Raw genomic sequence first — 15,000 nt, forward strand, 5'->3', positions numbered from 1 at the left:
CTTTCGACCTTAGCATAGCGTGCTATGGGTGAGACCTTTAGCCAACTGCAGCTGAACTCTAAACATAAACTCCATTTAGGTGTTGAGTTGATTGAATGGGACTGGCAGTAATCAGGTCTGGGTGTGTCTAGTCCAGCTGAACCCCATTATGAGTGCAGTTTCAGAGATATGGGCATTTAATAACTCAGGGGTCAAATACTTTTTCACACGTGCCCGGTTGGTATTGGAGAACTTTTTGCTTCAATAAATAACGTTATCCTTTATACACACAAAAACAGAAGGAATCAGGATGGGGCAAATACTTTTCACATGCAGCTAAAGTTCAAGTGCTGAATTGTTTTATTAGTACCACCCAAATAATACATCTGCCATCCTAACTGAACTGTCGAAGGTCCGATTCTCGCACAACGCTTGATGCAAACACTTCATCATGCAGTTTGAGGTGTGATCTCACGGGTCTTGATTTTAACACTAATTGTTTGTATGCACGAGGCCTTATTAAATTGCACATTTCAGTACACATATTACATAGTAACGTGACACTCTAAGGTACCAAAGCTTTATGTTTGTTTACAAGTATATTTTTGTAGAGCTATTTTGTACTTTGTTCTTTTACACTTACATTATACCATGTACAATCAAAATAAAAACTGTGATAAAGACTTTAATCATCCGGCCTGTTGTCCTTTTAGCCTGTGAAATCATTTGTTCCACAGACATTGCTCTCTTGAACATCATTAGTCATGTGATACTTCAGTCAAATCAACTTTTCTCTGATGTTTCTCCCCAATCCTCTTGGGAGAAACGCAGCGGCCTGTCCAGGGTTTTTTTGCCAGGGGTGTTAAAGGGGAGGCAAGAGTTGAGTTAGGGTGAGGGGTGGGTGGGGGTGTTGGAACGGGTGGAACGCTATTATGGACCATGCGTGACACAGACAGGTTAAGCTGTTAGCGATCAACTCCAGAATGCAAACGGGTTGGAGTTGGGGTGGTGTAACCGCCCTGCTCGAACGGACTTGAACCGGGCGTCTCTGGCGAGGGAGGCGGTGCAGCTTAACAAGGAGGCTAAAGGCTATAGCCTCTAGCGTCAGTCGCTAGTGCACCTCTTGAAGTCAGGAGAGTGAGGTTTACACACTGCACAGCTATCTATAAGCTAGCCACTGTTACACTCACCCCCTAAACCTCACTCCCATCCGGTCACGGCACCATTGTAACCGCCCTTCTCGCCCGGCCCGAATGGGACTTGAACCGGCGTGGGGAGGCGGGTGCGCTTACAAGGAGGCTAAAGGCTATAGCCTCTAGCGTCAGTCGCTAGTGCACCTCTTGAAGTCAGGAGAGTGAGGTTTATTGACACTGCACTGCTATCTATAAGCTAGCCACTGTTACACTCACCCCCCTAAACCTCACTCCCATCCGGGTCATGGCACCATTGTAACCGGCCCTGCTCGCCCCGCCCCGAATGGGACTCGAACCGGCGTGGGAGGCGGGTGCGCTTACAAGGAGGCTAAAGGCTATAGCCTCTAGCGTCAGTCGCTAGTGCACCTCTTGAGGTCAGGAGAGTGAGGTTTACACACTGCACAGCTATTTACCAGCTGGCCACCGTTACACTGGCAAAGCTCATTTTTTGTGTTGCAGATGCCGCCCCATGCCATCCTTCTCACCCCGCCCCTGTAGAAACAAAAACAGGACACAAAGAAGTAAATTTTTGACATCCAGTAAGCCCATAGCGATATACAATGAGTGTGGATAGCAGCTCAGATCATTTGCTCTTGGTGGAATTTCTCTTTCTGATCATGTGACTCAACATTCTAAAAAAAAGAATCAAAACTGATACATTTGTATCAGTGTCACTTCCAGTAGACAAATCCCAGGGTACATCAGTTTCCTTAATCTTGATTACCTATGGTCAAATACAAGAGAGCTTTCTGGAAATCATGTATTTCATTTTGTAAAATGCACCCCCAAACAAGCAAAAGAACCCTCAAACAACTTGCAAGTGAACAAAATCAATTATCTGTTGAGATGTGTTTGGTTGTGCCGCTAACACAGCTGGACTCTTTCTGTCTGTGATATTAAAAGAGAGTGTTTTCCATACATCGATCATGGGGCTTTCAGAACACTGGACTGACTGTTAAAGGGAGTTCGTTTCACTTGAGTACCGCAGGCGTAGACGTAAAATCCAAAGCTGCATGGGATGAGTGTGACTGGTTTCTGGTTTCAGCCTCTGGTTGAGGGTCAGATCAGAAATACTGGGGACACACAGAAGAAGGTTTTAATTTTAGGACATCCAGCTGAGACTCACAGGTAACACGGGAATCATCCGGGAACATGTTTGCTAACTCTTGACCTTTGGTCTGGAATAATTACAGAAAACAAGTAATGACAATTTTCTGGTGCACTTGTCTTTGAAATGTAAATGTATCTTGTTTTAAGTATATTTACAGATTTTATTGGGACTCAAGATATTTCTTGTACTATAGTAATATTTGTGCAATTTATTTTGCATTATTTATATTTTGAATACAACATGTCTACATGCTTTAATCACTTTAAAAGACTTTATCGTGCTAAAATGTTTTTAGCAGTTCTGTTTTGAAGGATTTTGGCTAGGTCAGCTGATTTTCCAGTCTTGTCACATACTGTCACAGAAATGAGAAGTCTCTGTCGAAGGACAGATGAATCATTCCTTGTTTCTGTGAGCAGATCTTCACAAGACAAACGGATAAGCTGTTCAAGATGTTTGGGGTCCTTTTCTTCTTGGGGCTCCTGGACTGTCGAGTCCACGGTAAGAATCTCATCACTAATGAGATCTCTTTAATATCTCAATGATTTCTCTGAGAAAGTAAGAACATTCAGTGGACAGCAAACAGACTTTTCCTGAAGTCTCCGATGTGTCTGCTCTAGGGTTGAGATCTCTTGTGAAGCTCTAGAGGAGACACTAGAGTCTCAAACTGATTTTAGGACGTCTAAAACTTTGCTCAGATACGCCGAGATCTCAATATGAACTCAAACCTTTCTCGTCCAGTTATCCCGAGAGCAAATGATCTGAGCAATGCGATCCACGTTCATGTTTTAGCTCTTACTGTTTTTCCTTCTCCTGGGGATTTTAAGAATAAGCATCAGATAAGAACTCCATTAAACCCCCTGTGAAAGGGAAACTTTGAGCAACACTTAAAAGACAAAAGTTATAAAAGTTCCAGTCTGCGTTATTGTCACGAATGTAAGGCAATGAAGGCAGACAAAGGTTGAGGATCCAAATGCAGCTTACTTTATTACTAACAAAATACAAAGAAAAGCCCTCAATGGGGAAATAAATAAGAACAGAAAACTCGGGCAGGGAACACAGACCAGGCTAACTACATTCACAAACATTCAACAATAGACAAGGACTGAACCAAAAACCGGGGTATAAATACATGAACAAGGGACAAAGGGGCCAATGAACAAACAGAACTCAAAACAAGATAACAAGATGATAACAGAAGCAAATGGCAAACTAATCAGGACAGGTGAAAACAATGACAGAAAACACGAACGCTAACAAGACTGTGGAGCTACAAAAGGGACAACAGTGAAAACTATGGAATAACAAAAGGGACAAAAATGGAAAACAAAGGGGCAACGGTAAAACAAGACATAGAGTAGGTCATACATAACAGTTATAATGATTTAAATGAGTCTTTTATTGCTTGTTCTTGCAACGCTGTCACGCTTGAGTAAGCGTAAAGATCTGCATTAAGATGATTGAAGTCATGAGTTATCATGTTATGTAGCAGCACGGCGGGATTTTCGGTCAAATTGTTGTTTTGTAATCATTCAATGCTAAAAATACCACTTGCGTTTTCAGGCTCATCTTACGAAATCTAGTTGAAACAAGAAACTTTTGTTTGTTTGTTTGTTTGTTCGCCACTGGCAAAAGCATGATTTCATTTTGCTTTTAAAGTAAATGCTTGTTGTTTTAAAGGAAAACACTGATTGCGAGAATGTTTCTGATGAGTTAACCGATGTGTGCTGGGATAATTAGAGATGGCAGGTGTTCCAGGTTAATGAGAGACTTTAAAACCCCCTCTGGGTTTGACACATTCCTAACAAGCGTGTGTTTAATGTAGCTTTGAAGGAATGATCAATTAAGAGAGTTTCGATAAAGACTCTATACTTAGTTTTTTAGGAGGAGGGGGAGGGGGTTGTCTTTCTTTGTTTTTGAGATTCCAGTGATCATTGGGATGATCGAGTAGTCTCTCCATGAAGTGTTAAAGACGCTCTTTGTTCTCCTAAAGACTTGAGGCTTGGGTTTCTGGAGATTCTTGTATTTTAGATGTTCATTCAACATGTAGACTGTAGCAGAGGCTCACTAAACCATCTGAGTGCTGTGGCTCAGGTGGTAGAGCGGGTCGGCTGCCGACCCGCTCTACCAACTGAGCCACAGTCGCCCCAGATGGTTTAGTGAGCCTCTGCTACAGTACAACAATCGCAGGGTTGGCAGTTCCATTCCCGGCCCACATGCCGAAGTGTCCTTGGGTAAGACGCTTCCCAATGGCAGGCTAGCACCTTGAATGCCAGCTCTGCCACCATTGGTGTAGTCTAGGAGAACATTTGAATGAAACAAACACAAATATTATTTGATTGGTCTGATGCAGAAAACTCTGGAAATGTGAGTGACTCTGTGTGAGGTTTATTCTGTTAACATTCCAGTTGATGAGTCAGACAGAAAGCAGAAGTGAGAGTGGGATCGGGATGTTTGGCTCATTGCGCAGTGAAGATCTCTGATGCCTTGTGTTGTCTGGCTAAACACACTTCTGCAGAACGCAAACACTTTGCTTTCATTTCTCTAGAAAACGCAGGAGTAGAGGGGACTGATATATTGACCTGTGCTAATAGTTGCTTTTTTGGGACTATTGTCATCGGCTAAATCTAGTCCTTGGTGTGTTTAGGACTTGTTTATAATTAAGTCTTGGGTTATGCACCAAATCTTCATTTTTGTTCTGGTTATTATTGAGATTTTGGGTGAACAATAAATTGCATCTGGGATTTTAATTCATTATTTAGGACTTATGAATGACTAAGACCCTTTTGAAAAAGTATTGGCTGATTAGTTGGTTATTGGCCTTTCCCACCACCTTAGCTATCGTATCGTATTTACACCGATAAAGGAACTTAAGCTGATAAAGGAATGCCGCTTAACGTGTTTACATGACCAAACATGTTGTCAACTTATTAAGCAAAAATGGGAGTAAGAACGCAAGTAAATGCGCTCAACATACCTTCTTCATCGCTAGGATGCATTAGAAGTCTTACTGAGTTCATAAGACAAACGGCGGTTCGCTTCCTTCACGTGGAATCGAACCGCCAACCCTGCGATTAGCAGCCGACCCGCTTCTACCACCTGAGTGACGGTGTGTCTCTGTCCGCTGGCGTGGGCACTGTTGCACTGGTGGTTGATGGTGTGTCTCTGTCCGCTGGCGTGGGCACTGTTGCACTGGTGGTTGACGGTGTGTCTCTGTCCGCTGGCGTGGGCACTGTTGCACTGGTAGTTGACGGTGTGTCTCTGTCCGCTGGCGTGGGCATTGTTGCACTGGTGGTTGACGGTGTGTCTCTGTCCGCTGGCGTGGGCACTGTTGCACTGGTGGTTGACGGTGTGTCTCTGTTCGCTGGCGTGGGCACTGTTGTACTGGTGGTTGATGGTGTGTCTCTGTCCGCTGGCATGGGCACTGTTGCACTGGTGGTTGGCGGTGTGTCTCTGTCGCCTGTGCACTGGTGGTTGCGTGTGCTCTGTCCTGCGCACTGTTGCACTGGTGGTTGATGGTGTGCCCCCGCCCTGGTAGGAAAGCTCCAGCAAAAGCGCTTGAGAGGTGACATGTTCTGTGTACACTCTCAGAGCGGTTCACGCTAGACGCCTGCTGGGTTGGGTCAGTTTTCAAGTAGGACTTTTATTCGGGTTTGTCATTTATGAAAAAAATATACAGGCCTTCCGAACTTGTTTCGCTAACATGCCCTCACCCAAGGCTGGACTGGTAATCGGGCATTTTTGGGGCCGATCAGGAATGGACTGGCCATCGGGAGAACCGAGCGGGCCAGTGGGTCAGCCGCTGAAACCGCCGAATGTGCCACGATAAGCTAAAATGAGCCGCCGTGATATGCAGAACGGACCACGAAAGGGCACCACCATATGCAGAAAAGGCCTGTGAAGTAAAAATCGATAAATTGATTAAAAAAAAAGATCAGTTATCAGCCTTTTCCTCCAACTTAGTTATAATATCGGTTAAATCCATCATTGGTCGACCACCAGTAAAAATGTCCAGAAAACTTTAACCTATAGATTGTTCTAGCATCTGATGAAACACTCTTTCTACTGTTTGATTGACAGGTTTGTCTCAACCCAAGATCACCGTGAACTCCGGTGAACACCGTGAAGTTCTGACGAGCTCTGACGTGATTCTCAACACTGGATCTCCTCTTCTTTTGACCTGTGAGGGTGATGGTCCGGTCACATGGCTTCCACGACTGTTCAGACACAAACGCTACATCTCCAAAGGAGTCGGAAACATCCAGCGTTTCCGTGTGGACAAAGCCTCCGTAGACTTCACGGGCACTTATAAGTGTGTTTACATGAACGGCAACAAATCAAACGTGTCATCCTCTGTTCATGTATTTGTCAGGGGTAAGTGAAGAAATGCTTTCAATTCAATTTCGCAAATGAAGAAACACTTCAAATGCATCACATGGGGAGTTGCGGCCTAGTGGTAAAGTTGAAGGTTTAAATCTAGTAAGGGTTGATTCATACGACCATTGCACACCATTAGAAGGGTAAAACTGTGATCTGAAATAATACCAAACAGCTTGTGAAACTGCGTCTTAACATGCCATTTACAGATTCGAACATTCTCTTTGTGACACCGAGTACGCCTTTGAGCTATGTGCGGAAAGAAGGTGAAGATCTGATGCTGCCGTGTCTTCTCACCAACCCCGACGCCACAGACTTCACGCTGCGCATGCATAATGGCTCTGCAGTCCCCTATGGCATGAATGTGACCTTTGACCCCAGGAAGGGTGTTCTGATTAGGAACGTTCACCCCGGATACAATGCCGACTATGTGTGTAGCGCTCGAATTGGAGGAGCTGAGAAAATGTCCAGGATCTTCTCTGTCACCGTCATGCAGAGTGAGTCCATTTTCACAATCAAATGGCCAAATCTGAAAATATCGAAAGATTAACCCTTGTGCGTCAATTTAAAAAAGTTACTCAGAGGTCCTTAGAGGACAAAACACACTCTGACATCATACCAAAACACACACAATTTTATCTGCATCATGTATTCAGTCGTCCTGCAGGTCTCTATAATACAGTAAACAGTGAATAGGGGAAAAGCTTGTATTTGCTCCACAGGATAAACATGAGGAAAATGGCGCCATCTGGTGGAGAATATTAAAATGTAAATGTTGAAGCTAGGAATCTGGAATGAACACATAATATCATATAAATCCTGATTTGATGCTTTAATGGCACTGGGATCAAATATTGCAGTTTCAATGGGGATACTTTTGTCCTGAAGGTCCCGAGTGTGACTATTTTGTGTACACAGTGTATTATAGATGTATTATAGGAACTTGAAATATCAATATTTTCAAGGTTGAAATATCAATATTCTCCCAAAAATACACACCTTTGGCATAATTTATGCCATTGGCATTACCAGCCAAAATGATCGAAAAACAAAATTGGAAAAGACAAAAATGTCCCGAAGGTCGCACAAGGGTTAAATCTTCCGTGCTGTGAACTAATAATTTACAGTATTAACATTTACCACAAAGATGATGTTAATAAAAGCTGATGTAATCTTTCAGGGCTGCATTTCCCTCCGTACGTGTTCCTGAACAGAAGCAATTACGTGAAACTGGTGGGAGAGAAATTTCAGATCCGTTGTACCACGAACAACCCAAACTTTAACTACAATGTCACATGGAAACATTCATCAAGAAAGGTATGACCTTTGACCTGTTTGACCCCGATTCAGTTCGGAAAATCAGAACTTCTCTACTTTTAAAAATGCAACAGAAAAGCGATACGTCAGACTTCGATGTCAACTCTAGACTGATTCTGCAGAGATGCAATGCAAGAACCAATGGCGATTGTTCTCAATGACATCATTCTTGGTGCGGCACATTGATGCCTCATTTATTAACCTGAATGAAGAAGAATAATATTTTTAGAGCTTGTGGGTCTTTTCACAAAAAGCCATCGTACTGTATACTAAACTCAGCAAAAAATGTATGACTCTGTATTTTAAAGGTAATTTTGTAAAAATCCAAATAACTTTACAGATCTTTATTGTAAAGGGTTTAAACAATGTTTTCCATTCTAATTCAATGAACCATAAACAATTAATGAACATGCACCTGTGAAACGGTCGTTAAGACACTAACAGCGTACAGACGGCAATTAAGGTCACAGTTATAAAATGTTAGGACACTAAAGAGACCTTTCTACTGACTCAACACCAAAAGAAAGATGCCCAGGGTCCCGTGTCGTAGGCATGCTGCATGTAGGCATGAGGACTGCAGATGTGGTCAGGGCAATAAACTGCAATGTCCGTACTGTGAGACGCCTCAGACAGCGCTACAGGGAGACAGGAAGGACAGCTGATCGTCCTCGCAGTGGTAGACCATGTGTAACAGCACTTGCACAGGATCAGAACATCCGAATGTCACACCTGTGGGACAGGTACAGGACAGCCCGAGTTACACCAGGAACGCACAATCCCTCCATCAGTGCTCAGACTGACCGCAATCGGCTGAGAGAGGCTGGACTGAGGGCTTGTAGACCTGTTGTAAGGCAGGTCCTTACCAGACATCACCGGCAACAACGTCACAAACCCACCTTCACTGGACCAGACAAAACTGGCAACAACATCACCTATGGGCACAAACCCACCTTCACTGGACCAGACAACACTGGCAACAACATCACCTATGGGCACAAACCCACCTTCACTGGACCAGACAGGACTGGCAACAACATCACCTACGGGCACAAACCCACCTTCACTGGACCAGACAGGACTGGCAACAACATCACCTACGGGCACAAACCCACCTTCACTGGACCAGACAGGACTGGCAACGACATCACCTACGGGCACAAACCCACCTTCACTGGACCAGACAGGACTGGCAACAACATCACCTATGGGCACAAACCCACCTTCACTGGACCAGACAGGACTGGCAACAACATCACCTACGGGCACAAACCCACCTTCACTGGACCAGACAGGACTGGCAATGTCGTCAGCTACGGGCACAAACCCACCTTCACTGGACCAGACAGGACTGGCAACAACATCACCTATGGGCACAAACCCACCTTCACTGGACCAGACAGGACTGGCAACAACATCACCTATGGGCACAAACCCACCTTCACTGGAACAGACAGGACTGGCAACAACATCACATATGGGCACAAACCCACCTTCACTGGAACAGACAGGACTGGCAACAACATCACCTACGGGCACAAACCCACCTTCACTGGACCAGACAGGACTGGCAACAACATCACCTATGGGCACAAACCCACCTTCACTGGAACAGACAGGACTGGCAACAACATCACCTACGGGCACAAACCCACCTTCACTGGACCAGACAGGACTGGCAACAACATCACCTACGGGCACAAACCCACCTTCACTGGACCAGACAGCACTGGCAAAAAGTGCTCTTCATGTTTTAGTCGGACTCGCGTTTATCGTCGAAGGAATGAGCGTTACACCGAGGTCTGTACTCTGAAACGGGATTGATTTGAAGGTGAAGGGTCCGTCATGGTCTGGGGTGGTGTGTCACAGCATCATCGGACTGAGCGGGCAATCTCAATGCTGTGCATTACAGGGAAGACCTCCTCCCTCATGTGGGACCCACCAGCCATACTGCTCGTTCTGTGCGTGATTTCTGGCAAGACAGGAATGTCAGGGTTCTGTCATGGCCAGTGAAGAGCCCGGATCTCAGTCCCAATGAGCACATCTGGGACCTGTTGGATCGGAGGGTGAGGGCTAGGGCCATTCCCCCAGAAATGTATGTCTTAGTTGTTGAATCTTTTTATGTTCATACAAATATTTACACATGATAAATTTGCTGAAAATAAAAGCAGCTGAAAGTGAGAGGACGCTTTTTTTTGCTGAGTTTATAATAATATATAATGTTGTGTTCATGTACTCAAACATTGTATGTCTGGGTGTTTCTTCAACTTCAGCCACTTTTAGCCCCGCAGAATTCTAGAAAGTAAAATCTCGTTAAAACATTAATTAGACTAAGTTTTAAAACATTCGTTTGCAAACAATGTCCAACAGTCTTCAATAGAATTCTGTGCTGGAAATGACGCTGATGGAAATGACATTTTTAACGGTTTTCTAATAAAATGAGCGACACTCTGGTCTTGCTAAGGCTAATTTCATTGCTAATATTTGATGCGTCCTAAATACACACAATTAAATAATTATTGTCACACTTTTCGTGTAATTTGGCAAAATTACAGCTTGATTTGGAAATAAAGCACAATAAAAAAAACATCTTTTCTCGATTTTTGCTTTTATTAAAGAAAAGGACGGACGAGTTGAAATAAATTTTTTGTGGTTAATCAACATGCTGTCGACTGAGCTTAACTGGTCTAGAGCCCGGAATATTCCTTAAATATTGAAAGTTATATTCTGGGGCTGAAACACTCAAATCGAGACATAAAAGACGTTTTAAAAGTACTAAAAATAAATGACGATGACCTGCTAAAAAGTTTCAAATTCAGTTTTTAATTAAAACCTTCAGATAACAAAAAGGAAAAAGTCGAAATAGGTTTGTTTAGATGAAAATCAACCACTGGGACATGACAGTGCATGAACTAGAAGAAACACCCATATGCTGTTTATGGTAACCATTTAAAATATGAAATCAAAGGGGGTCTGTGTGTCTCAGCGAGTATTGACGATGACTATCACTTCTGGAGTCGCTAGTTTGAATCCAGGGCGTGATGAGTGACTCAAGTCAGGTCTCCTAAGCAACCAAATTGGCCCGGTTGCTAGGGAGGGTAGAGTCACATGGGGTAACCTCCTCGTGGTGGTGATTAGTGGTTCTCGCTCTCAATGGGGCGTGTGGTGAGTTGTGTGTGGATCGTGGAGAGTAGCATGAGTCTCAGCATGATGTGAGTCTCCTTAGCAACCATATTGGCCCGGTTGCTAGGGAGGGTAGAGTCACATGGGGTAACCTCCTCGTGGTGGTGATTAGTGGTTCTCTAAATGGGGCGTGTGGTGAGTTGTGTGTGGATCGTGGAGAGTAGCATGAGTCTCCGCGGTGTCATGCACAACGAGTCACATGATAAGATGCACCGATTGACGGTCTCAGAAGCGGCAACTGAGACTTGTCCTCCACCACCCGGATTGTGGCGAGTAACCGCACCAGCACGAGGACCTACTAAGTAGTTGGAATTGGGAGTGGTAAAATGAAATCAAAGTCCTTTTTTTTGGTCTGCCAGTTGCCAGAACCGGAGGAGAAATCTACAATGCAAGGAGATCGATTGGCCATCGAGAGTATTCTGATCATTCCAGCTGTTGAACTGTCTGATTCAGGGAACATCACCTGTACGGGACAGAACGAAGCCGGAGCAAACAGCTCCACAACTCACCTGCTCGTCGTAGGTGAGAACAAGAGAGGAGCTCGAGAGCAGATTTCCTTTCAAACCATTTAAACCTTTTTTGACGTGTGCTTTGATGTGATTTGACAGATGAGCCGTACATATCTGTCTCTCGCCGAAGCTCTCGTCAAAACTCACGCACAGCGGTCTGTCCATCGAGGTCAGTGAAGGCGATGATGTTGATCTCAGGGTTTTCATCGAAGCGTATCCTCCTCTGACATCACACCGCTGGGAGACTCCAACATCCCACAATGCATCTCTCCCAGAGGACAGGTTTTACAGCTATAACAACAGGTAAAAAGCACAACATACCCCAGAGCAAACGGACATTGCAATGGGCGGGCTGAGGGTGCAATGAAGGAAAATAGGCGTGAACAACAACAACAAAAAAGCACCAAAAATGGATGGAAGGCAAAGTGTTAAGTTCCTGTTTTGAATTCATAAACACATTTTATGTTTGATCCTGTAGGTACGAGGCGCTGCTGTTCCTCAAAAGACTCAACTTCTTAGAAATGGGTCGTTACACTCTATATGTGAAAAGTAGCATGAGAAACGCCTCCATCACATTTGACATTAAAATGTACAGTAAGTAAACTCTTTACATGTGCATTTTAAAGCTGCTTTGGTCTCATTGAACATGATAAAGACACCAGTTCACACCAAACAGAGAAACCAGTTACCATGGTGAGATGGGAGAACGTCACAACGCTGTTGTGCAAGTCATATGGGTATCCAGCGCCCAGCATCCTCTGGTACCAGTGTGCTGGCATCAGAACCACGTATGTAGATATGAAAGCGCTTTTTAAAAATGATGCATGAGTGAAAAACACTGGTTATGTTCATAATGATAATACCAATAACCGACTGTTGACAGATGCACAGAAAACTCGACGGGTCTTCAGCCAATCCTGACTCAGACGGTAGAATTTCAGGAGGAACGGTCTGGAACGGTTGGCGTGGAGAGCGTGTTGACCGTAAGACCGTCCAATCAGAGGATGACGGTGGTGTGCGTCGCCTTCAATCTTGTCGGCCAGGACAGTGACACCTTTGCCATGGACGTATCTGGTAAAACATGTTTTTAGATCCTTTTAAAAGACGCATGTTCTCCTGGTTTAAGTTTGAGTTTCTCACGTGATGTTCTCCCAGATAAACTCTTCAGCAGCACGTTGTCCGGAGCCGTGGCGGCGGTGACCGTTCTGCTGCTGCTGCTCTGCTTCCTGCTGTACAAATACAAACAGGTACAGTCTTCATTAAAGGAATAATTCACCTTAAATAATAACCTCAGTCTGACTCTTTCTTCTGTGAAACCTGGCGTGTTCACATAATTTTCAATTTTGGGTGAGCTATCCCCTTTAAACCCTTCAGCCCTCTGGGCGGGCCAGGTGCGGATAAGTTTACGATTACATAATAAAAGTCCCTGGAAACAAATATCAGTCATGTGAGGTACCATTTTGAAAGCTTAAAATCTCTCATTTTCATTTAACATCATCACTTTTGCATAACAAGATAAGACCTGAAAAGCTCCGTGTTGCGAATGAGCGCCACCTAGAGGTGATGTAGAAATATTAATGTGAAAATGAAAGTCTATCAATATAGACGTGTCATATATCAAACGAAAGTGCTTATTCTCAGGAATGTGACCGTGTTATTTATTTTATTGTGCTAACAGCGCAGTTTGAACGATTATCAAAAGAATCACAAAGTGAAATACGAATGAAAATAGAAATGTCACATGTCTGCCCTTATCACTGTTCTTATAAACACCAAATAGCCACTAACTCTATATCAACTCTTACCTTAGGTTGTTTTCTTTAAAATGAGCCATTGTTTACTTGTCCACGAGCTTGCTTGGGTAAATAATCCGATGTCGTGTCTGAGAAGTTCAGAACAAAATATGCAGTCCAGTAGAAAAGCATGATAAACAAATCAACGGCAAAATACGCTCTGAACTATTGATGATAACGTTCATACATTATCGCAAAGGGGAGGATCTTCGCTTTCCAACGACACCTGGACTTGGCTTCTAGTCAACTCGGTGCAAAGATATCCGATGAAACCGCGAGGAAGGTCTATACGCTCTAAATATACACATAATGTCTATGGACGAGCACGTGTGTGAGTGCTCCGCTGTGTTAGAGCGCCACCTACATTTCAGAACTGTATTGTGATGGAAGATGATAGAGGAAAAGTATATGCTGCCATCTGATAGATCAAACAGAACAGGAATAACATGCTTATAATGTTATAACGTATTATTCGTGAATTATTGGAATATTTTTTTTCCTAAAAATGCACCAGAGCTTAAGATGTTAATAGATGTAACGTGGATAACTTGTTCTGCTTTTGAAGCGACTTTCCTTTTTTTCTGTTTTTCAGAAATACGTCAGATTACGGAAGTAAAAATAGGTTTTAAATGTCATTTTATGTTGACTATACCTTTTAGCATTGTTCCACAGTACTGTATTTATGTCATTAACTCTTGACTGAACTCTTTCTGTCTTTTCTGTATCGTTAGAAACCCAGATACGAGATCCGCTGGAAGATCATCGAAGCTACAAACGGAAACAACTACACCTTCATCGACCCCACACAACTCCCCTACAATGAGAAGTGGGAGTTTCCCCGAGACAAACTAAAGCTCGGTGCGTACTGGCTCACAGACACTGACGCACGCTGTATGTGAAGCGCTGATGGAGTGATTGTGGCTCTTGTGTGTGCAGGTAAAACGCTTGGCGCAGGTGCGTTTGGTAAAGTGGTGGAGGCCAAAGCGTACGGTCTGGGAAAAGACGACGACGTCATTCGTGTTGCTGTGAAAATGCTGAAAGGTCAGACAAACAAATCACATAACACTTGTTAAATGGTATTGCCATGTTCCCCTGTACACCAATGCACCATGAAGTATCATTATGTGGGCAGAACATAGCGCTTTTCATGTGGAGTTCAAAGTGGCTCTCGAAGCTAGCACTGACGGCCAGACGTGAATCGTGAATGCAGCTGCACAATTGCTGTACAACAGTGGATAGTCACAGTCAGCCAAGCGATTTAATATTGTGGAGGTTGAGAGTTTCATATATTTATTGCGCATTGCAATTAATTTGCAACCTATGTGGACTGTAAGCTCCCACTTAGACTTTGGGAAATATTTCATGTTATTTGCATTTGTGCTATAATGAGAATCCTTATAATTCATGGCATATGAATATGGTATAATATGTTGTGTTGCATTCTGCGAGCAGCCAGCGCTCACCCTGATGAGAGAGAGGCTCTGATGTCAGAACTGAAGATACTGAGTCACCTCGGACAGCACAAGAACATCGTGAATCTTCTG

The 15,000-nt window shown here is 43.7% G+C and overlaps 2 protein-coding genes across 2 annotated transcripts in view; both read left to right on the plus strand.

The window, feature by feature from the left end:
• LOC127663405 (platelet-derived growth factor receptor beta-like) overlaps positions 1-668 on the plus strand; it is a 57,058-nt gene extending 56,390 nt beyond the window's left edge. Inside the window, 1 exon segment of the mRNA XM_052154981.1 lies at positions 1-668. This exon segment is cut by the window's left edge and continues 1,441 nt beyond it. The gene's annotated coding sequence lies outside the window, so the exon portion shown is untranslated.
• Positions 669-2,191: 1,523 nt separating this feature from the next.
• The window catches only part of LOC127663430 (macrophage colony-stimulating factor 1 receptor-like), a 27,212-nt gene continuing 14,403 nt past the window's right edge, over positions 2,192-15,000 (plus strand). The window contains 15 exon segments of the mRNA XM_052155026.1: positions 2,192-2,300; positions 2,700-2,781; positions 6,361-6,654; positions 6,867-7,154; positions 7,838-7,974; positions 11,514-11,676; positions 11,763-11,779; positions 11,782-11,966; positions 12,142-12,257; positions 12,340-12,451; positions 12,547-12,737; positions 12,819-12,910; positions 14,188-14,314; positions 14,393-14,497; positions 14,909-15,000. The exon segment at positions 14,909-15,000 is cut by the window's right edge and continues 19 nt beyond it. Of these exon segments, the coding sequence (XP_052010986.1) occupies positions 2,733-2,781; positions 6,361-6,654; positions 6,867-7,154; positions 7,838-7,974; positions 11,514-11,676; positions 11,763-11,779; positions 11,782-11,966; positions 12,142-12,257; positions 12,340-12,451; positions 12,547-12,737; positions 12,819-12,910; positions 14,188-14,314; positions 14,393-14,497; positions 14,909-15,000 (1,968 nt within the window). The 5' untranslated portion in view covers positions 2,192-2,300; positions 2,700-2,732.

This window comes from Xyrauchen texanus, chromosome 23 (assembly GCF_025860055.1).
Source record: "Xyrauchen texanus isolate HMW12.3.18 chromosome 23, RBS_HiC_50CHRs, whole genome shotgun sequence".
NCBI lineage: Eukaryota > Metazoa > Chordata > Actinopteri > Cypriniformes > Catostomidae > Xyrauchen > Xyrauchen texanus.